The 23,116-nt window shown below is 41.7% G+C and overlaps 1 protein-coding gene across 9 annotated transcripts in view; it reads left to right on the top strand.

The window, feature by feature from the left end:
* The window catches only part of RABEP1 (rabaptin, RAB GTPase binding effector protein 1), a 265,953-nt gene that overhangs the window by 228,418 nt on the left and 14,419 nt on the right, over positions 1-23,116 (top strand). For all 9 annotated transcript variants that reach the window (XM_021067731.1, XM_021067732.1, XM_021067730.1 and 6 more), the window contains 5 exons: positions 2,919-3,050; positions 9,875-10,342; positions 11,599-11,703; positions 13,717-13,833; positions 20,546-20,644. In XM_021067731.1, coding sequence (XP_020923390.1) covers positions 2,919-3,050; positions 9,875-10,342; positions 11,599-11,703; positions 13,717-13,833; positions 20,546-20,644 — 921 coding nt within the window. The remainder of the gene's footprint in view (positions 1-2,918; positions 3,051-9,874; positions 10,343-11,598; positions 11,704-13,716; positions 13,834-20,545; positions 20,645-23,116) is intronic.

The following is a 23,116-nucleotide window of genomic DNA, read 5'->3' as shown; positions in this document are numbered from 1 at the left end:
CCAGTTTTTTTTTTCTTACGGCTGAACCCACAGCATATGGAAGTTCCCAGGCCAGGGACCAAATCCAAGCTGCAGCTGCCACCTGTGCCACAGCTGTGGCAACACTGTTTAACCCACTGTGCTGGGGTGGGGATTGAACCTGCACCTCCACAGTGACCTGAGCTGCTGCAGTTACATTCTTTTTTCTTTCTTTCTTTCTTTTTTTTTTCTTCCCTGTCTGTTTAGGGCCATTCCTGCCACATATGGAAGTTCCCAAGCTAGGGGTTGAATCAGAGCTATAGCTGCTGGCCTATGCCACAGCAGCCCTGGATCTGAGCTGCATCTGTGACCTACACCATGGCTCGAGGCAACACTGGATCCTTAACCCACTGATCCAGGCCAGGGATTGAACCCGTATCCTCATGGATACTAATCGGGTTCTTAACCCAGTGAACCACAACTGGAACTCCTGCAGTTGGACTCAACCCACTGCACCCCAGCAGGAACTCTTCAGAAGTAACCTCTTATTGTAATCAGAAATAATTAGTTCAGAAGGTGGTCTTCCAGACCATTTCTGTGTGTTTTTAAGTGTATATTTGGTGGGGGGTTTTTTGTTTGTTTGTTTGTTTCAAACAACTGGTATCAGAGTATAAGTATTTATTCTATAACTTATTTTTCTCATAAGCATCATCTTGGCTCTGTTTTCACATCAGAGATCTGTCTCATTCTTGTTAACTGGTAGCATGAATGTACGATAATTAATTCTTCTCCTTCTAGTGGGCATCCAGATGGTTTCTTTCTTTTTGTCATTTCTAACAGTGTTGCAGTTAACATCCTATACTATGTTATGTGTGCAAATATTTCCTTAGAATAGCTATGCAGGTATTACAAGAAGTATTTTAGATTACCTTGTATAACTTACATTCGATTTTGTTTTTCAGGAGTTCCCATTGTGGCGCAGTGGAAACGAACCTGACTAGTATCCATGAGGTTGCAGGTTCGATCCCTGGCCTTGCTCAGTGGGTTAAGGATCCAGTGTTGCCGTGAGCTGTGGTGTAGGTCGCAGACACAGCTCGGATCCCCTGTTGCTGTGGCTGTCGTGTAGGCTGGCACCTGCAGCTGTGATTTGACCCCTAGCCTGGGAACTTCCATTTGCTGCACCTGTGGCCCTAAAAAGACCAAAAAAAAAGAAAGAATGGATAAGTAATGAGGGCCTTTGTTTTTCAGAAGTTTCTTCCTTTTCAAATTTCCTTTCTGTCTCTTAGTTTTGCCTCATTCATCTTGTACAGACACAGTCAGGCTGATTCTAAAGTAAGATAGAACCATCCTCTTCCTGCTGCCCATTTAAAACAGTTTAAACTGCAAAACTGGTCATTTAAGGCCTGTGTGCCAGCATTGTGCTAAGGCTTTATATGTAAAGCTTTATCTCATGTGTTTCTCAAAAAAGAGAACCACACGAGAAGACTTTCCAAATGAGCTGGGCGTATCTGAGGGTTGACCAGTCTCTGATTGCAGATGCTGACACTGAACCACCACCTCCTGCTCCATGTTCCTCACTGCTCATGTGCCTGCCCTCTTTTTAGTCACATGAGATGATTCAGTATTTCCTGATATGCCTGCTCTTCTGGGCCCCTGTCCCTTGGTACGTGCTTCCTTTCTCCCTCCGGGACCATTGCTTGTCTCCTCTCATGCAGTTGGCAGATTCATCTTATTGATTCTTAGAGATCCAGCCGAAGTGTTATCTTCTTTGGGAGCCTCCTTTCTAGCTCCCTCAGATGAAATCTTCTTCCTCCTGTAGAACCTTGTTTATGCTTGTGTAGTAGTGTGATTGTGTTTTTGTCTCTTCCCCTGGACTGATTTGGGGGCATGAGCATGGAAGGTATCTTTCACTGTTGTTGAGTGAATTATTTTTGTTTGTTTGTTTGTTTATTGTCTTTTTAGGGCCTCACCTGTGGCATATGGAGGCTAGGGGTTGAATCGGAGCTGTAGCTGCCAGCCTCCACCACAGCCACAGCAACTCAGGATCAGAAACGCGTGTGTGACCTACACTACTGCTCACGGCAATACCAGATCCTAAACCCACTCAGCAAGGTCAGGGATTGAACACGCATCCTTATGCATACTAGTCAGATTCGTTTCTGCTGAGCCACGATGGGAACTCCTGTTGAGTGAATTATTACATCAGCTTCAATCATTCCTTTGTATTTCATATCTGTACATGTTTCAAATGGATGTGTAATGCCCTAACTTTTTCCTGGTTTTTTTTTTTTTTTTTTTTTTTTTTGTCTTTTGTTGTTGTTGTTATTGTTGTTGTTGTTGTTGCTATCTCCTGGGCCGCTCCCGCGGCATATGGAGGTTCCCAGGCCAGGGGTTGAATCGGAGCTGTAGCCACCGGCCTACGCCAGAGCCACAGCAACACGGGATCCGAGCCGCGTCTGCAACCTACACCACAGCTCATGGCAACACCGCCGGATCGTCAACCCACTGAGCAAGGGCAGGGACTGAACCCGCAACCTCATGGTTCCTAGTCGGATTCGTTAACCACTGCACCACGACGGGAACTCCTTTCCTGTTTGTTTTTGACAATAACCTGAAGGAACATTCTATGTAAATTTTCTTTCTCGGATCACTTGAAGAAGGAAAGGTGATTTAAAGGGGAGATGATTTGCTTTCTTGTTTTGCCTTCACATGATAATACTTTTATTGGAAACTTTTTCTGATTTTTTTCTACACCAGGATTCATACTTTTTTCTATAGTATTAAAACATTTTATTATAATTAGTTGTCTTTAGATGTGATTATGAAACAAATAATCATGTGTCCACTTTTTGCTTATCATAAAGCTCTGTTCTTTTTATTTTGAGTGGTTAAAGAATTATGTGAATTATTAAATATGGATTACCTGGATAATATATATTTTTTTTATTCCTAACTTTTAGGAGGAAGATGAGCAACAAAGACTTAATAAGAGGAAAGATCACAACAAAACAGATGTTGAGGAAGAAGTAAAAATACCAGTAGTGTGTGCTTTAACTCATGAAGAATCTTCAGCGCAATTATCAAATGAGGAGGTATAATGAATCTATAAAATTAAAATCATTGTATACACAGTGTTACCATTTTTTAGCTTCTCATATATCAGTCAGTTACGTTGTTCATATGGAAGGTGCATAATAGCTGCTACCTGAAAATTAGGTAAAATAATATTTTCTAATGTTTTTACAGTATTATACGTGGTACCATTTGAAACATTCATTTTATCTCATGGTCTGTGAAACAGTTAGATGTTCTTCTTACTAGTGGTTCCAAAATTAAAACTGTAGAAGAAAATTTATTTATTTATTTATTTTTGTCTTTTTAGGGCCACACCCGCGGCATATGGAGGTTCCCAGGCTAAGGGTCCAGTCGGAGCTGTAGCTGCCAGCCTGCACCACAGCCACAGCAACGCAGGATCCAAGCGGCATCTCTGACCCACCTCACAGCTCACAGCGGGATCCTCAACCCACTGAGCGAGGCCAGGGATGGAACCCAAAACCCCATAGTCCCTAGTCGTACTCATTTCCACTGTGGCATGACGAGAACTCCTGTAGAAGAAAATTAAGTAATATTTGCAAATTCTTTTTGGTTATGAATAAATGTTGCTAATACTTTGTGCTTTTGTTTAAAAGAGATTATCTAAAGAAGTGAAATAATTCTCTAGCGTTTTTGTTTCGTTTCCTTTTTCGGAAAAAAACCCACAGCATATGGAAGTTCCCAGGCCAGGGATGGAATCTGAGCTGCCTCTTCGGCCTCTGCCACAGCTGTGGCAGTGCTAGATCCTTAACCCACTGCACCACACTGGGAACTCCACTCTAGCATATTTTTGAATATTAGCAAGTATTAGGTCTTAAGCTCTGTGAACAGTGTGGGGCTTGGGCAGGTTGTGGAGAGTAGAACATCTCAGGTAGTGAGGATGGGTAAAGTAGGGGGACCTGGAGGTGGTAAGTGGTGTTTCTCTGGCCTCATCCCCTGTCACCCACAATGTGGCCAGCCCCTCCTCAGTACGTTTCCTCCTTCAGCTGTCCCGCCCATTCTACTGCGCTGCCAGCATTACTGTCGGATTAATTTTTCTTTTATTTTTCTTTTCATTTATTTATTTTATTTATTTATTTATTTATTTATTTATTTATTTAGTCTTTTTGCCATTTCTTGGGCCACTCCTGCGGCATATGGAGTTTCCCAGGCTAGGGGTCGAATCAGAGCTGTAGCCGCCAGCCTACACCAGAGCCACAGCAACGCAGGATCTGAGCCACGTCTTCGACCTACACCACAGCTCACGGCAATGCCCGATCCTTAACCCACTGAGCAAGGCCAGGGCTCGAACCCGCAACCTCATGGTTCCTAGTCAGATTCGTTGATCACTGAGCCACAACGGGAACTCCAGATTCATTTTTCTTAACTGCAGCTGTTGTCAGGCTACCCCACTACTCAAAACCACCACTGTGGTTCCCATCACCTGCATAATTAAGCGCAGATTCCTCATTCAGTCAAGACCCTTCATAATCTGCGCTCTGTTTTAGCCACATTGGTCGTCGTCTTGTGCTGTACTCTGCCTTGCGTGTTGGTTCTTTCACTGGGAATGCTTTTACCTCCCCTCTGCCTTTCAGAGTTCCAGAATCCTTCTATTCATCCTTCAAGACTCAGGCTGATATTTCCTCTTCAGGGAAGGAAATGCCTCTGTTAATTGTCCTCAGGGTAAAAGCTAGGGTCCCCAGCTGCTGTCCAGGAACCTTCAGCGTCGAATGACCTTTCGAGCCCTGCCATGCTTTCCCCTTCATCACAGCCAGACCTTTCCACTCCTGTCCATGCTCATACGTGTTGTTTATACTGTCCCTGCTGTTTAGAATTTCGTACTCACTCCCCCACTCCCTCACCCCTATCTCCTTTCCCTGCCTGATGAACCAGTTTTAGTTAAATTGCATAAGGATCTTTTCTCACTTTCTGAGGTATCCTGTTTCTATTTAGTTTTTAGATGAGCATTGAGCCGTGGATAATCTACTTCCTGGTGGCTCACATACCCATGTTTATGGATTAGTGGACATTGAAAAAAAGGCTTTAAAGAATACTAGTGGACACTGAAAAGTAGGATGTAAGGAGCTCCCGTCGTGGCTCTGTGGTTAACAAACCTGACTAGTATCCATGAGGCCTCAGGTTCGATCCCTGGCCTCTCTCAGTGGGTCAAGGGTCTGGCGTTGCTGCGGCTGTGCTGTAAGCCAGTGGCTACAGCTCCGATTTGATCCCCAGGCTGGGAACCTCCATATGCTGCAGGTATGGTCTTAAAAAGCAAAAAAAGAAAAGTATGATGTAATTGTTTTTGTACATTCTTCCTTTTGGATCATACACTTAGAACTTTGGCCTTTTTCTGTTTCACATTTTTTTTTAAATGTTAGACTTCCGAGAGTCTGTCTCAATTTTTGGGTACTGCCAAATATGTGGTTTCTGCATCATGCAGTCCTGTGTCCAGGAATGTTTGGAAAAGTTTTAAACTTTGCAAAAAGTATTTTAGCAGGAAAGCAGGAAGGGGAGATTTGTTGTGTTACAATGAAGCACTTAAAAATGTTGTATTCTCTCTTAACAGATGTGTATTATATATTGTGCATAACATTTTCTGACGTTGACGTATGTTCCAGACTTTCAGATCCAGTGTTTTACAGTTTGAATGTGGAGCGTACTTGTTTTATATTGAGAGTCATGACAGTTTACTTTAGTCTGTTGAGTTAAAGTTAATATGGAATGCTTTGGTGACTTAGATTTATTGCTAAAGCTATTCAAATTTGTAGGACCTTATCGGAGTTCTGTGGTGGCACAGTGGTAACGAACCTGACTAGTATCCATGAAGACGTGGGTTCGATCCCTGGCCTTGCTCAAGTGGGTTAAGGATCTGGCGTTGCTGTGGCTGTGGTGTAGGCTGGCAGCTACGGCTCTGATTTGCCCCCTAACCTGGGAACTTCCATAAGCCACAGGTGCAACCCTAAAAAGACAAAATAAAATAAAATAAGATAAAATAATAAAATTTGTAGGACCTAAAATCTTCTTAAACCTGATGCTTAGAATATGCTTTTCTTACTACAAAAATAATATGTGTTCATTGTGGAAACTTTGGAAAGTACAGAATAATAATTTAGTAATGTAATACCTTAGGAGTTCCTGTTGTGGCACAGCGGAAACGAATCCGACTAGGAACCATGAGGTTGCGGGTTCCATCCCTGGCCTCCCTCAGTGGGTTCAGGATCCAGTGTTGCCGTGAGCTGTGGTGTAGGTTGCAGATGCGGCTTGGATCTGGTATTGCTGTGGCTGTGGTGTAGGCTGGCAGCTGTAGCTCCAATTCCACCCCTAGCCTGGGAACCTCCATATGCCACAGGTGTGGCCCTAAAAAGCAAAAAAACAAAAAACAAAGACTTTAATAATAAAAGTAACTGATGATTTTACTCCCTGGAGATACCACCACTAACATTTTGGTATGTACCTGTCCTTTCCCTCTTTTTCTTTTTTCATTTCCCAGAGTAGCATGTATGGGTTTCTAGTTGTACTTTTTAAATGTAATCCAGATTGTAACTCTTACAAAATGTTTTATGTACTTTTATTTCCCCGCTTAAATCTAGCTTTAAAGGTTTTGGTACATCAGATGTTTCCCCCCAAAATAGTAGTTAATGGCTGACAGTACCTCTGCATGTGAATGTATCATAGTTCCTTAATCTCCGACAAATTGATTTGTGCCTAGGTTTTAATTTCTAAGATGACGGAGTGATGACACAGAGAGATGAATGCCACTGAGGGAAAAGTTTAATGTCACGGTCTCTCTAGAGATGAGAGTCATGGCACACGGTGCAGACCACATGGAGAAGCCCCAGAGTTGGTCATGAGGCAGAAGCAAGAGCAAGAGGAAAGCATGGCCGATAACCATTGTTGGGTTCTTTTAGAGAAGGATCAGGCAGGGTAAACAGCATAGGACAGGCTAGTTTGAGTAACTCCAGTGGGCTTAGGAGCATTGTCATACCTGGCCCTGGCTTGATTTGGAGTAGGGGAAATAACTGGTTTGGTGTGTAAGAGTTAGATAAAGGAGTTGGTTGGGGGGTGTGGACTTGGGATTGCTTGTTTTGGATTTGAAAGATAAATTTCATAGGCAAGCTGTTTAGTATTTCCAGGAAGTAGCTAGCTTGGAGGAGGCAGTCTCTCTCCAGCTAGCAAGCAAGGCCTTCAAAATGTCAAAAACAGAGTTCCCATCGTGGCTCAGTGGTTAACAAATCTGACTAGGAACCGTGAGGTTGCAGGTTCGATCCCTGGCTAAGGATCCAGCATTGCCGTGAGCTGTGATGTAGTTCTCAGACAAGGCTCGGATCCCGTCTTGCTGTGGCTGTGGCGTAGGCCGGTGGCTACAGCTCCGATTCGACCCCTAGCCTTGGAATCTCCATATGCCGTGGGAGTGGCCCTAGAAAAGGCAAAAAGACAAAAAAAAAAAAAAAAAAAAGTCAAAAACATTGTAGAATATGGAAAATGAACACAGTTAACATTATCAACAGATAGTCAGGTTGTTCCATTTTTTACTAGTAAAAACTTTCCATTATTATGAGTAATGCCATAATGCGCATGTATATATACTCATATGTATATATATATATATATGCGTAATGCAATTCTTCCGTGTATAAAGCTCATTATGGACTTAATCTGATTTCTTCCTCAAAGAACCACTGCAGTTAAGGGCCTAAGCGTTTTAAGGTTAATAGAGCATATTGTGGAATCAACTTAGAAACACTGTAACGGTTTGTACTTTCAGGTGTATGTTCCTTATAAGTACTGCTATCAGACGATAATCTGGTGTGATTTAAATGGTCCTCACAACTTTTTGCCCCGTCCTCTTCCCTCTTTGGTGTCACAGTAGCATTGTATATGACAGCTTTCGATGTCCAGGTTCCTTTATAAGCTAACAGAATGTGTTCTCATTCCAGTTTTTATTAGGGTGCTTACTGGAGACCTTTGCCATAGTTAGCTCAGTATATACTAGATTTGTAAACAGTCAAAACAAAACAAAAAATCTGTATTTCAGTCTTTTCCAGCTCATAAAAGGAAGGGCATTTAACCACAAAAGGTAGAAGGATATTATTTTAAACAAAAGGCCAGTTCTTTAAATTGCATGAATTTCATTTAAAAAAAAAACTTGTGGAGTTCCCGTCATGGTGCAGTGGTCAATGAAACCGATTAGGAACCATGAGGTTGCTGGTTCGATCCCTGGCCTTGCTCAGTGGGGTAAGGATCCGGCGTTGCCTTGAGCTGTGGTGTAGGTCGCAGACGTGGCTGAGGCTCTGGCATAGGCCGGCAGCTACAGCTCTGATTCGACCCCTAGCCTGAGAATCTCCATGTGCCGCTGCAGCAGCGCCCTAGATAAGGCAAAAAAAAAAAGACAAAAAAAAAAAAAAAAAAAAAGCTTGCGACGTTTTCTTTGTTTTCTAATTTTCCCACTAATTGTACTGGGATGGTACTGGTGTGCTTTTTGACTCTGGGAATGTTCTGCACCACATTTTAAAAAATTGAAACAGAATTCGTAACATAAAAGTTAACCATTTGAAATGTGCAGTTCAGGAGTTCCTGTGTGGCTCGGTGGGTTAAGGATCTGGCATTGTCACCGCATTGCCTTAGGTCACTGCTGTGGCATGGGTTCAGTCCCTGGCCTGGGAACCTCCATATGCTGTGGACGTGGCCAAGAAAATGTACAGTTCAATAGGCTCTGTAAATTTACAATGTTATGTAACCATTACCTCTGTCTAGGTTCAAAACATTTTCATCACCCTCCAAAGGAGACCCCCCACATGTCATACACTCTTTTTTCCCTTCAGCCTGTGGCAACTACTAACCTGTTTTAGGTCTCTGTGGATTTACGTGTTCTGGATATCTCATATAGATGGAATCATACAATAATGTCATCTTCTGCATCCGGCTTCTTTCACTTAATGTACCCCTTATTTAACGTGTTGATTATATCACGCTTGAAACTTGGTTTCCGGCACACCACATATCCTCATTTCCTTTCTATTCTGGCTACTTTTTCCTCTGGCCACACCTAAAGTGGATAAAATTGACATTTCTTAGGTCTTGCTGATAGCCGTCTTCTCATCCTAGGTGTTCTGATTTAGTTGCTGTGGTCTTAATTATTACTATATGGTGGTTGCTCCCAAGTCTCTGTCTAAAGACGTCTCTGGGAATTCCCATTGTGGCACAGTGGAAATGAATCTGATTTGTAACGATGAGATTGTGGGTTCGATCCCTGGCCTCTCTCAGTAGGTTAAGGATCCGGTGTTACAGTGAGCTGTGGTGTAGGTTGCAGATGCGGCTCGGATCCTGCATTGCTATGGCATAGGCTGGAAGCCACAGCTCCGATTTGACCCCTAGCCTGGGAACCTCCATATGCTGCAAGTGCAGCCCTAAAAAGCAAAAAAAAAAAAAAAAAAAAAAAAAAAGGAAGCACATCTCTGCTTGGGTACAGAGCAGGCAGCTCATGTTCAATATACCCAACACTGAATTTCAGGAGACCTTCCCTGATTCCTTTGTCTGGACTGAATTCTTCTCCTTGAGCTCCCAGAGGATTCAGTACATAGCTGTAGCCTGTTTACTCGGCTTACCTGTCTTCATGCAACTGTAAACATCTTGAGGTCAGAGATGGCTCACAGTTGTATCCTCAGTATGGGTTTAGGGCCCAGGATATAGAAGACACTCAGTAAATGTTCAGTGAACATGTGAAAGCAGCATATTAATCATTATCACATGTAATGTATGGCAAAATACTTTATAAAATATGGTAGTTTTTCTCCTTGAAAGTATCAAGAATTGTCTGACTCGGCAATATCTTTTCACGTTTCAGGAGCATTTAGATAGCACCCATGGTTCAGTCCATTCTTTAGATGCAGACTTACTGTTGCCATCTGGGGATCCATTCAGTAAATCAGACAATGACATGTTTAAAGAAGGACTCAGGAGAGCACAGTCTACAGACAGCTTGGGAACCTCAGGCTCGCTGCAATCCAAAGCTTTAGGCTATAACTACAAAGCAAAATCTGCTGGAAACCTGGACGAATCAGATTTTGGACCGTTAGTAGGAGCAGATTCGGTGTCTGAGAACTTTGATACGGCCTCCCTTGGGTCATTGCAAATGCCAAGTGGGTTTATGTTAACCAAAGATCAGGAACGAGCAATCAAGGCGATGACCCCAGAACAAGAAGAGACGGCATCTCTCCTCTCTAGTGTCACGCAGGGCGTGGAAAGTGCCTACGTGTCCCCCAGTGGTTACCGCTTAGTCAGTGAGACGGAATGGAATCTCCTGCAGAAAGAGGTAAGTTATCTTCCCGAGTTTTCCTCTTGCTCACTTTCAGGGATGCTGGGTAGCCCTGGATTTATTGTTCATTCAAGAGATGGAGTCAGTGTGTGCACTTGTTGCCAGCAGGTGGACGTTAACGCTTATTGTCTGACCCTTGTTGTTTTTGGCTCGGGCTGATCCAGTTGATTATGACAGAAGGAAACTCACTAGCTGATTGTGTTGAGTTTGAACTTCTTCACTTGAAGTCACAACCTCTGAAGTTGGAGTGATCTGCCTGAATTGCATAGCTAAGTTTGGATAGCCTGAATTTAGTTTCCTTTGCAGTTTTCTGTAATCTCAATGTATTCCAAGATTCATAGTCTTTCAGCTTTCCTTGAGGTCTAAAGTACAAATGCTTTTCAGCAGTTGATGCTGAAAATGACTTTAAGGAGAGGGTGGAAAATACAGGTGAGAAGAGAAGGCAGCCTTTAATGAGGTTAATTTTCCTGCTGATAGTATTTGTAAGCTCAGAAGTAAGATCAGGAGATTAAAAAATATATATTTGCATCGTGCTTTCCAGATTACAGGCCCTTTCACATACCTCTTCTTTTGGAGCCTTGTGGTAATATTGAGACAATCAGGGTTTGATTTTCTCCAGTTTACAGATGAGGAAACTGGCTCTGAAAGGTCAAATGAGTTTAGTCATTCAAGTCTCCCCTGTGACTTAGTATTAAAACCTGGGTTAAAATCCAGGTTTTATGACTTCTAGTGCTTTCCTTTACTCGGGGCTACTTCTCTTTAAAGACGTTGTTGATGAGTAAGTGGAATAGCTTATTAAGCCTGAAAGAAACCGCTCTCCTTGGTCTCATGGAAAACATGTGAGCAGGTGCTGCTTAATAGTTTCATACCTACGTTGTGATTGGAGCTGGTGAAATAGTTAATTGGCACTCCTCCCTTCCCCATCCCCTCTCTGGGTTGGGTAGTAGTGATTTAAATTGTGAGTGCCATGGTTTAGTACCCTTTGCTCTCCTTGTGTTTCCTTCAAACGTCATGTTTTATGGCCGTTAGCCTCTTGGTTGCAAAGTTGGGTCCCTGGTTTTCCATCATCCTTGTATTGGAACTTAGGATTTTTCAGAATCCAACTCTGTATCGTAACTTCTTGGCTTAAGTCCCTGAATAAATTACTCCATGTCCTACTCCAAGTAACGTAGGTAAGACTGCGTATGTCCCTCAAGTATATGATGTAGACTCATTTCGCTCTGTTACTAAGAGGTGATTTTGGTGTGCTGCAGGTACATAATGCTGGAAATAAACTTGGGAGACGTTGTGATATGTGTTCCAATTATGAAAAACAGTTGCAAGGAATTCAGATTCAGGAGGCTGAAACAAGAGACCAGGTGAGTTTCCTTTGGGGGGGGGTGCCAACCTGGTGAGCTGTTGCCAACCTGGTGAGCTGTTATAGTTTTCATTGGCGGTGCTGGCCCAGGTTGCCTTCTCCCCCTCCCGTTGCTTTATGGAGTGTACGCATCTTGTTAACTCTGAAATAATCAGGTACATGCAGTGTCAGTTACATCTCCAGTGGGAACACACGATACAGCTTTTGCTTTTGTGTGTCCTTGCTTCATTAGCTTGCCCAGCGCCACACAGGTCAGCTCACCTGGCCCATCTCCGGTCCCAACCTGTTCTTCCTGCCCCAAGGCCTAAAAGTGTTACTGTCATGAACGTATACACATTGAAGTGCTTTATGATATGAAGATTTGGGGAGATAGAGGCTGACTATTGCCTTTAATTGAGTAAAATCAATTGGATATTATATCAATCAGTATTTGGAATCTTCATTGCTTTTTGCCTACTGCTTATGTACGTGTTGAATTGATTACAGTTTATAGGGTTACAGAAATTAAGATTTGGTAGATTACGCTGAAATTGACAAGCGCCTTTCTCAATACAGTGCCTTCTGACTAAGAACCATGAGGTTGTGGGTTCGATCCCTGGCCTTGCTCAGTGGGTTAAGGATGCAGCATTGCCATGAGCTGTAGTATAGGTCGCAGAAGCAGCCCAGATCTGGCATTGCTGTGGCTCTGGCGTAGGCCGGCAGCAACAGCTCCGATTCGACCCCTAGCCTGGGAACTTCCATATGCCACAGGTGTGGCCCTAAAAAGACAAAAGACGAAAAAAAAAAAAAAAAACCCAAAAAACAAATACAGTGCCTAATATTGGGTTCCTTGATAACATTTAGGAGATAATGTAGAATTTCCTGAGAGTAGGCTTGTGAAAGTGTATGTAAGGAAAATATAATTTTTTCCTTATATTTCCAAATTGTTCCTTGACTGTTATGAAGATTGTTACCGTAGTCTTCAAAATAAGCTTAAGCAGAATAAATAAATCTTAGTTTAATGGTAGTTCAGTAGTTTGCTAAATATATTTTAATGGTTTCGGCATTATTTTCCTCCGTGTATGCTTTTTTTTGTAGATGACACAAAGGTAAATTTCTAAAGCTGTTTGTGGTGCTAATGTAGTTCTCATGTGGTGTGGGAATGGGCTAGCTCGGATTCAGTAGTCACTTCAGTAGCCATTTCACTCCTGCTTCATCTGTGCAGGCACTTTGCTGGGTTCTGGGTAGTCAGATACAGCGAGGATGCAGTGCTGCCCACAGGGAGCTTTCCCTGTTGCAAGCCAAGCCATCAGTTCAGTATAGTTTGTTGCTGGAGATGTAAAAATAGAACTGGAGGAGGGGCGGAGGGATCTGACTTAACTATTAGCTGTTAACTAGGGAAAGTAACAGTGAGCTAAGTTTCTTTAGAGCTGGAATAAAAATTAATTAGGAAAAGAAGTGGGGAAGGTGTTCAAAGAGAGGAAAGATGTACAAAGGACCAGCTGCAAGGAAGGTTACTGTTCTAGGAGGTGTGAATAGGTCATGTGGCTGGGCGTAGGGTGTGTGTGTGTGTGTGAAAAAGTGAGAAAATAGTAGAAGGAGCTACAGAGGAACGTCATGATGAGATCATTGAGGGAGGGGCATGCTGACAGAAAGGACCTAACTTTTATGCTGAAGACATTGGGAAGCATTTAGGGATTTTTAAGTAGGGAAATAATGTGATTCCACTTTTGTTTTAGAAATATTTATTTTATTAGATTGTCGATTAGAGGCAGAAGATAGACTGGAGTCAGAGAGGCCAGTGCCCTAGCCCAGAGGACCCAGGGGGAAAAGCAGATATTTTTAAATGAGAAAAACGTGAAAAACAATTTAAGTGTAAAGCACAGTACAGTCCTCAAATGTGATAACTCATTTCACTCCCTCCCGCCCCAATTGGCAAATCAGGGAAAAAGATTAGACTTAAAATTTTCTGGAGTTAAGGATTTTTAATTTATGAAAGTTCTGATATTTCCTTCTGACTTTTAAAATTGCACAGGTGAAAAAATTACAGGTGATGCTAAGGCAAGCAAATGACCAGTTAGAGAAGACAATGAAAGATAAACAGGAACTGGAAGACTTCATAAAGCAGAGCACTGAAGATGCAAGTCATCAGGTAAATGAGGGTTTTAGAATGTGACCTGTGGGAGATGAACTGGGTTGTTTAAAAAAAGGAGTTCTGAAAACATAGTGATTTTTTTTTTTTTTTTCTTGCCGTGAAGATTTGGCAGTTCTTTCTTTCCTCAGATAAAAATATCTCAAACTGATCTTTCTCTGGTGTCTGTTCTACAGATTGAAAAAAAAAAAAAAAGCAACTTTTGAAATAACTGATTTTAATTATTAGGAGGCTCTGGTTTTCCTTTCTCCTTTGATTTTTATTAGGTTTTTCTTCTGTACGAGAAACTTGTTGACAAGAAAGGTACTAGTTATCTCCTTTTTTTTGACTTTTAAAAAAACGTAGCATGCATAGGAAAAAACCCCAACATTGACAGATTTACCATACCTATATGAACTGACATCTGTGTAACCACATCAAGATTAAGTAATGAGTTCCCACTGTGGTGCAGCCAGCGGGCTCTGCAGTGTCTCTGGAGAGATGGGATGCAGGCCTCATCTGCGACCGGCACAGTGAGTTACGAATCACTTAGTAACTGCGGCTTGGATCTGATCCCTGGCCCCAGAATGCCATATGCTGTGGGGCAACAAAAAAAAAAAAAAAAGGAAAAAAAAGATCAAGTAACAGAACATTAGCTAGTACTCGAAGCCCTAAATTGCTCCTTCCTCCTTAGAGGTAACTGCAGTTCTCACTTTTAACACCATTAGATTAGTTTTGTCTGCTTTTTTTATCATAACAAATGAATCATCTAGTCTGTTTTCTTTTGTGTCTTTTTCTTCCCGTTCAACATTATGAGGCTCCTACTCACGGTGTGCGTGGCAGTTGTTACTTTCATTGTTTTATAGTTGCACCATTGTGTAGATGAATCATAATTTATCTGTCTTAATTAATGTTGATGAATGTTTGGGTTGTGTCTAGTTCTGGAGTAATTCTACTTCAGAATTTCTGTATAGGGCTTGTGGCTGGGTATATGTCTCGGAGTGGAATGCCTGGGTTAGAAGATTCCAAATATATGTCAGTTTTGTAGATAATAATGCCAAACAGTTTTCCACAGGGGTTTTATGAATTTATGCTCTCACTAGCAAGGCATGAGAAGAATTCATGTGGGTCCACAGTCTTGACAAACTTTGTTTTGTGTTATTTTAATTATAGCCTTTTTGGTGGGTGTGTAATGGTATTTCATTGTGGATGAGTTTGTATTTCTCTTAGGACCATTTAGGTCATTTAGAATTTTTCATGTCTTTTGGCTGTTGTGATATCTTTGTGTGTCTGTGTGTGTAATTACTTCTCAGGTCTTCATGCTTATTTTTCTATGGAGTTGTCTCTTTTTTTGATGAGTTTTTTGATAGTTGTTAAAATCTTATTAGAGCCTTTAGGTGATGTGTCCCAAATGTCTTCTAATCATTTTCAGTATCTTAATGATGTCTTTTTTTTTGCCATTTTTTTATGGCTGCACCTGCTGCATATGGAGGTTCCCAGGCTAAGGGTCTAATCAGAGCTACAGCTGCCAGCCTACACCAGAGCCACAGCAACGCCAGATCTGAGCCCCGTCTTCGACCTACACCATAGCTCATGGCAACACCGGATCCTTAACCCACGAGCAAGGCCAGGGATCAAACCCCCAACCTCATGCTTCCTGGTTGGATTCGTTTCTGCTCTATCACAACAGGAACTCCTTTAATGGTGTCTTTTGATGAACAGAAGTTCTTAATTCTAATACAGTCAAATTTGTTGAATTTTTTTTCTTTTTTTTTTTTTTTTTTTTGACTTTTCAGGGCCGCATCTGTGGCCATATGGAGGTTCCCAAGCTGGGGTTGAATAGGAGCTGTAGTCAATGGCCTACACCACAGCCAGCAACGCGGGATCCAAGCCTCGTCTGTGACCTACACCACAGCTCATGGCAACACTGAATCCTTAACCCACTGAGCGAGGTCAGGGATTGAACCTACGTCCTCATGGATGCTAGTCAGATTCGTTTCCTCTGAGCCATAATGAGAACTCCAGATCTTTTCTTTGTACTTAGTGATTTTTTTTTTTTTTTTCGGGGACCACAGCTTGCAGAAGTTTCTGGGCTAGGGATAGAACCCAAGCCATAGCAGCGACAACAGCAGATCCTTAACTACTGGACCACGAGGGAACTCCTATGATTAGTGGGGTTTTTTTGGGTTTTTTTTTTGTCTTTTTGCCTTTTCTAGGGCCGCTCCCATGGCATATGGAGATTCCCAGGCTAGGGGTCCAATCGGAGCCATAGCCACCAGCCTACACCACAGCCACGCAGGGATCCGAGCTGCATCTGCAACCTACACCATAGCTCACGGCAACGCCAGATCCTTAACCCACTGAGCAGGGCCAGGGATCGAACACGCAACCTCATGGTTCCTAGTCGGATTTGTTAGCCATGAAGGGAACTCCTGATTAGTGGTTTTTATCCTGATTTCTAAAAGAATATTTTCTTACCCTGGGGTTATAAAGATATTTTCATATATTTTGTAGAAGCTTCATTATTTATAGCCTCTCACATTTATATCTAAAATCCATCTAGAACTGGAGTTCCCGTGGTGGTGCGGCGGAAATGAATCCAACTAGGAACCATGAGGTTGTAGGTTCCATCCCTGGCCTAGCTCAGTGGGTTAAGGATCCGGCATTGGCATGAGCTGTGGTGTAGGTCGCAGACATGGCTTGTATCTGTGTAGGCCAGTGTAGGCCGGTGGCAACAGCTCCGATTAGACCCCTATCCTGGGAACCTCCATATGCCATGGGTGTGGCCCTAAAAAAGACAAAAGACAAAAAAATAAAAAATAAATAAAAATAAAATCCATCTAGAACTGATTTTTTTGTGTGTGTGTAAGCTGTAAAGAAGGGTAAGATTTTATTTTTCTCACAGGGATAGTGAGTTGCTGTTACCGTTTAGTGAAAAGCTCGTCTTTTCTCATTGCTCCCCAAGATCGTCTTTGTTAACCATCAGGTGGACATGCACGTGTGGGTCACTTTCAGAATTCTCTTCTGTTTAATCGGTCTGTTTGTCTATTTTTGTGGCAGATTCTGTGCTGTGATTTATAGTAAAGTTTTGTTTCTTTTTTACAGTTTTTATTTCTCCGCCAAGAACTATGTTTTCATTCATTTCAAGAGTATTTTCCATTACTTCAGGCAGTATAGTTAACAGTAGCTACTGTAAGATCAGATAATTCCAATCTAGGTCATCATGGGATTGGTGTATGTTGACTTTCTTTCCTCTCGAGAATTAGCTACATTTTTCCTGATTCTTTTTCTATGTTTGATCTTGGAAATTATGCATATTTTATTGTGAGATTCTAGGTTCTGTTAGTCTGATTAGGTTCAATTCATAAATTCTGTCTTGCCTTCTGTGAGTGATAGTTTTAGTGTCAGTTCATCTTTAAAAGCCTTTGCAGTGCTCCTTTGGATCTGTCCACATGTGTGTATGTAGCTCAAGAGTGAGTATGAAACTTGTGCAGAGGAGTTAGGGGATTAGAATTGGGGGATCCATTTTTTACTTCTCTGCTACTTTGCTCCTCACCTCGAAGGGACCCTGTCCTGGCCCTGTGATCAGGAAGTCAATTGTTTGTCCCGTGCTGCTGCAACTACTGCAGCTTCACAAGCTGGGGCAGCATCAGATTAATATAGCAGGAAAGTAAGGGAAAAAAGCCAAATAAGCAGGAAACTACCATATGAATTGTTTCTTCCCATTTTGATTTCCCTCCCTGAACTGTCTGTTTTTGCATATTTTTTAGAATCCTCAAATAGTTGCTTTTTGTATTTTATCCAGTGTTTTTAGTTATACTCAGGGGAGAGAGAAGCCTTGGTGGGTTCAGTACATCTTGAACAGTGTCAGAAGTCTCCGTTATTTTATATTTTGTTTACTGGATATATCTTTTTCTTTCCACCTTCATTCAAGAAGAGGAGTCTGACCAAGTATAGAATTCTCGGTACTTAGGTTATTTTCACTGAGCACTTTGAAGTTGTTACTCCATCACTGCTAGCTTCCATGTTTCTGATGAGAAGTCAGCTATCAGTCTTATTGTTGCTCCTTTGAAGGTAAAATGTTGTTTTTTTCCCTGGCTATTTTTAAAATGTTCTTTTTGGCTGTTGTTGTTAACATTTTTACTGTGATGTATATCTGGTTCTATTTTTCTTTGTATTTCTGCTGTTTGAAGGTCACAGGTTTCTCAGATCTCTGAGTTGATGTCTTATAGCATAATTAAAACATTCTCAGCCTTATGTCTCTTGAAACATTTGTTTTTATTGAGATATACATGCAGTAAAGAGTACAATTTGATGAATTTAGACATGTGAAGATTTTTGCCAGGGTAATTAATCATCACCTGCATGAAGATAGAGAGCATTTCTAATACACTCTTGTTCTTACTAGTAAACAAATACCCCTTCTGCCTGTGCATAGAGGCAGCCAGTGCTAACTTTTAATGCTGTGTTTTAGTATTGCTTGTTCATGAACTTCATATAAATGGAATCATACAGTACGTAGCCTTTTGTATCTGGTCTGTTTAATCCTTATGTCTGTGAGACTCATCCCTGTTGTTCTGTGTATCAGGAGTTAGATTTGAAGGCAGTGTGTGGTCTCCACGAATGTGCCACAGTTCATGTGTCCATTCCACAGTCGAGGGGCATGTGGATTGTTTCTTGGATTTGGTTGTGAATGAACACATTTTCTGGCATTTTTGTACAGGTCTTTTGGTAGACGTGGGTTAATTTCTCCACAGTGTATGTAGGAGTGAAATTATGGAGTTTTAGCATAGTTTATTTTTAGCTCTACTAGCTATTTCCATTGGCCATTATTTCTTTAAATAGTTGTGTATGTTAGACGTTACATTGCATCTACATGGCTTCTTTAATCTCTTTATTTCCCATCAGTTGTGTCTTTATTTCCTTCAGATTTGTTTTCTAATTCACATCTTTTCTCTTCAAATAGGTCTAATCTCTTAAACTCATCCATTGAATTTTTTATTTGGATACTTGACTTTTTTTTTTTTTTAGTTTATTATTTCCTTTTGGTTGTTTTTCATTATTTCTATTGCTCTGGATATTATAAATTCTGAACAGATCAAATACAGTTATTTTAAAATCTGTTTCTAATAATTAACGTATCTGGATTCATTGCAGGTGTGGTTTTTTGGATTTTTTTTTTTTTTTTTTTTTTTGGGTCTTTTCTAGGGCCACACCCACAGCATATGGAGGTTCCCAGGCTAGGAGTCCAATTGGAGCTTCAGCTGCCAGCCTATACCACAGCCACAGCAACATCAGATCCAAGCCACATCTGTGACCTACACCACAGCTCACGGCAATGCCGGATCCTTAACCACTGAGTGAGGCCAGGGATCAAACCTGCAACCTCACGGTTCCAAGTCAGATTCGTTTCCAGTGTGCCACAGCAGGAACTCCTGGTTTGTTTTTTATTGCAGTCCTCCCTTGTGCCTTTTTACTTGAGTGCCCTAGATTACATATGAAAATTATTGAAGTAGTCTAAAGCCATTTTTCTTTAGGCAGTCAGAGGCAGTCAGCTAGTTGTACTAACAATCCTGGGTCACCTTAATCCATTTACAGGAATTGAGATTAAATGAATTTGTGGAGGTTGGATTATTTTTAATTCTTCCCTTACTCTAGGGCGTGTTAATCCAAAGTCCATGTGTTTACCAGGGGTCCCTTTGCACAGTGGGTCTTCGACTCTAAACCTTTGCCGTCCATCATGGGGCTCTCAGATGCACTGCCCAGCTTCTTGGTGTTGCATCTGTTTCTTTTGGAATCGGCACATACTTCTAGGAAGAGCTGTTCCAGATGCTACACCCAGATCCCCACGTGTCCTCATTCCGGTCCTTGGCTCTATGATTCTTTTTTGGCTTCTTCTCCCATGTCTTCCTGTAGGTATCTTTTATAATTTGTCTAATCTTCTTAATTTTCCATCAGAAGATTGGTTCACATTACCTACTTTGCTTCTACTGGAAGCAGAATTCTGACATCATCATTTTTTAAATGTCTATATAAATTTATTTTGATTTCTTTTTTTTCTTTTTCTTTTTTTGTCTTTTTGTCTTTTTAGGTCACACCCACAGCATATGGAGGTTCCCAGGCTAGGGGTCTAATCAGAGCTGTTAGCCACCGGCCTACACCACAGCGCATGGCAACGCCAGATCCTTAACCCACTGAGCGAGGCCAGGGATGGAACCCACAACCTCATGGTTCCTAGTTGGATTCGTTTCCACTGTGCCACGATGGGAACTCCTATTTTGATTTATTTTATAGCTCTTGTGTATGAGTCCTCAACTTTCACATAAACCCCTCAGGAACATGAAAGCTACTTCAAAGGAGTTTTCTTGTGTCTGTTGCTCTTAAGTAAACCGTCTTAGCTGATTGCAGCTGTTCAGAGGAGATTCTTTTATACTTTAAACTGTGTGTGGGGGGGGTTGGTGGACAGAGTTTCACAATTTTTGTTGATTTTTAATTAGCTCCTTTAAGAATAATATTTAAAACTAGGTCACATGGATGAATATCTATGTCTGGAGACCCATATAATGCCAGTTGTTCATGTTTGGCAGCAGGTGACCCATCTCTTTTGAATGAGTGGTGAGTGGGTTTCTGTTCTGGACATTAAATAAGCAGGAAATGAAAGGAATGATTTCAAAATAACCAGATTCCTAACTGTATTTTTTTTGTGTGTGTGTGTTTTTTTTTTTCTTTCAAGATCTCTGCACTTGTGCTAAGAGCCCAAGCATCTGAGATCTTACTTGAAGAGTTACAACGGGGCTTCTCCCAGGCAAAGAGGGATGTTCAGGAACAGATGGTAAGTTCACATTTAAATAAACATTCCCTGTATTAATATATTCCACCTGCAGATAATTTGATGTGACTTGATCTCCCTGGCCAGAGTGGTTACTGTTATATTCTAACATTAGGAATGGACAAGCTTATCTAAAGACATTCTTTTTTAAACCTACTTCTCTTTTTTTTTTCCTTTTTGGCCACACCTGTGGCCTGTGGAAGTTCCTGGGCCAGAGACTGAATCCAAGCCACAGCTACACCCTACAACACAGCTGCAGCAACGCCAGGGCCTTAACGCAAGAACTCCATGTGTTGGAACCCTATTTTAAATGCTTTATATATTTTATCTCATTTTATCCTTATTGAGGTAAGTATTAGCTCTTCTTTTTTTAATAAATGGCTGCACCAGTGGCATATGGAAGTTTCCGGGCTAAGGGTTGAATTAGAGCTGCAGCTGCCAGCCTACACCACAACAACATGGGATCCGAGCCACCTCTGCGACCTGCGCGGCAGTTTGCAGCAATGCCAGATCATTAACCTACTGAGTAAGGCCAGGAGTCGAACCTCATCCTCACAGAGACCAGTCGGGTTCGTATCACTGAGCCACAATGGGAACTCCCTAAATGTACTTCCTGATCCAAACAAAAATTATCACCCTTAATTTGTTTTTTTGGATTTGAGAAAACTAAGCAGAATAAACTGCAGACTAACATTTAATTTTCAGTTCTAAATATAAGCTTAAAGTTGAAATCTCTCAATGCCCTAGTGTTGCAGTTTTTGAGCAGTCACTATGCTTTTCCTGGACAGCTAATTTATTTAAAACAACCTCATTAGGAGTTCCCATCGTGGCTCATTGTTAACGAGCCCTGCTGGCATCCACAGGGACTCGGGTTCAATTCCTGGCCTCGCTCAGTGTGTTGAGGATCTGGCATTGCCGTGAGCTGTGGTGGGGGTCACAGACGCGGCTCAGATCCTGTGTTGCTGTGGCTGTGGCGTGGGCCTGCAGCTGCAGCTCCAGTTTAACCCCTGGCCTGGGGGCCTCATGTGCTGCAGGTGCAGCCCTAAAAAGACAAAAGACAACAACAACAAAAAACCCTCATTAATTTCACAGGAGTTAAAATAAAGTGTGCACCATGATTGTTGTGGTGCTGGGGAACTTCCAAAAGGCTGTCAATTTTGAGAGGAATCGGAGCAGAGAGTGCCTCGAAGAGGAACTGGCTGGAACCCCTGGAGTACTGTCCCCAGCTTCAGGCCTCCTCCTCACCGCCAGGCTCCACTTGCCTGGTTCTTCCTTTTTATCAAAGTTGGAACCTGCATCGGATGACCCTTTGTAAATTCTTTCAGAGTTGGTCTTGCTGAGATAATCCTACAGAGTTGCCTCTTGTCCAGCTCTTCTAGGGTTGACAGAAAAACAAACAAACCCCAAGCTGTATGATATCTGTTTTTGATTGGCGTTGGGTCGGCATCTGAATGGCCTGTGAGCTGATTTCTAAATACTAGTCCTAGTCTGTTGAGAAATCATTGACCAGAGAGAGGTTCATATATTTTCATAAATTAGAGAATATGAAATAGCTGTTGATCTCAAAAACACTGTTAAATACTAACAAAGTTTCAGAGTGCTTAGGCTCCTTACATGCCTCAGTCCCCCCTGATCTTTTTCCTTTTCTTCTATTATTTTTAATTTTTTTGCTTTTTAGTGCCACACTGGCAGCATATGGAGTTTCCCAGGCTAGGAGTCGAATCAGAGGTGTAGATGTCAGCCTACACCACAGCCACAGCAATGCCAGATCCAAGCCGTGTCTTCGACCTACACCACAGCTCACCACAATGCTGGATCCTTAACCCACTGATCAAGGCCAAGGATCTAACCTGCAACCTCACGGTTCCTAGTTGGGTTCGTTTCCACTGCACCACAATGGGAACTCCTCCTTTTCATCTTTTAAAACCTATCTGCCTTTGTAAACATTCTTCAAATTGATTCCACTTAAAATGAATGCATTGCAGGTGACATTGAAGAACCACTGAAATTAAGGCTGAGGTCTTAGGAATTCTGAAACCTTACTCACCATTTTCTTGAAATTACCTTGAAGGGTATTTATGCTGAGAAAGAAAGAAACTCTATTTCTTATCCCCTTTCAGAGAGGAGTAGCTGTGGTAGTGGTTAGGATCTTAATATTTCCCCCTAAGTGTTTATTTTTAAAAATAAACACTTGATTCTTTTTTAGTGGTGGCTTTAACTTTATTATTTTAATTTTTTTTTTTATTGAGGAACCAGTCAGAGATCGCTCATGATGTTTTGGTGTCCTGTCACTGTAGTCTCCTTTAATCCAGAATGGTTACCTACTTTTTTTTTTGGACTCTCATGACATTAGCATTTTTGAAGAGTCCAGACCATTTGCCTTGTGGAAGGAATTTGTCTGATTATTTCCACATGGCTCGACTCAAGTTAGACATCTTGGCCGGAATACCACGTGGATGAAATGATTCAGTGGAA

This window comes from Sus scrofa, chromosome 12 (genome assembly GCF_000003025.6).
Source record: "Sus scrofa isolate TJ Tabasco breed Duroc chromosome 12, Sscrofa11.1, whole genome shotgun sequence".
Taxonomy (NCBI): domain Eukaryota; kingdom Metazoa; phylum Chordata; class Mammalia; order Artiodactyla; family Suidae; genus Sus; species Sus scrofa.
This window is presented reverse-complemented; position numbering and strand designations above follow the sequence as displayed.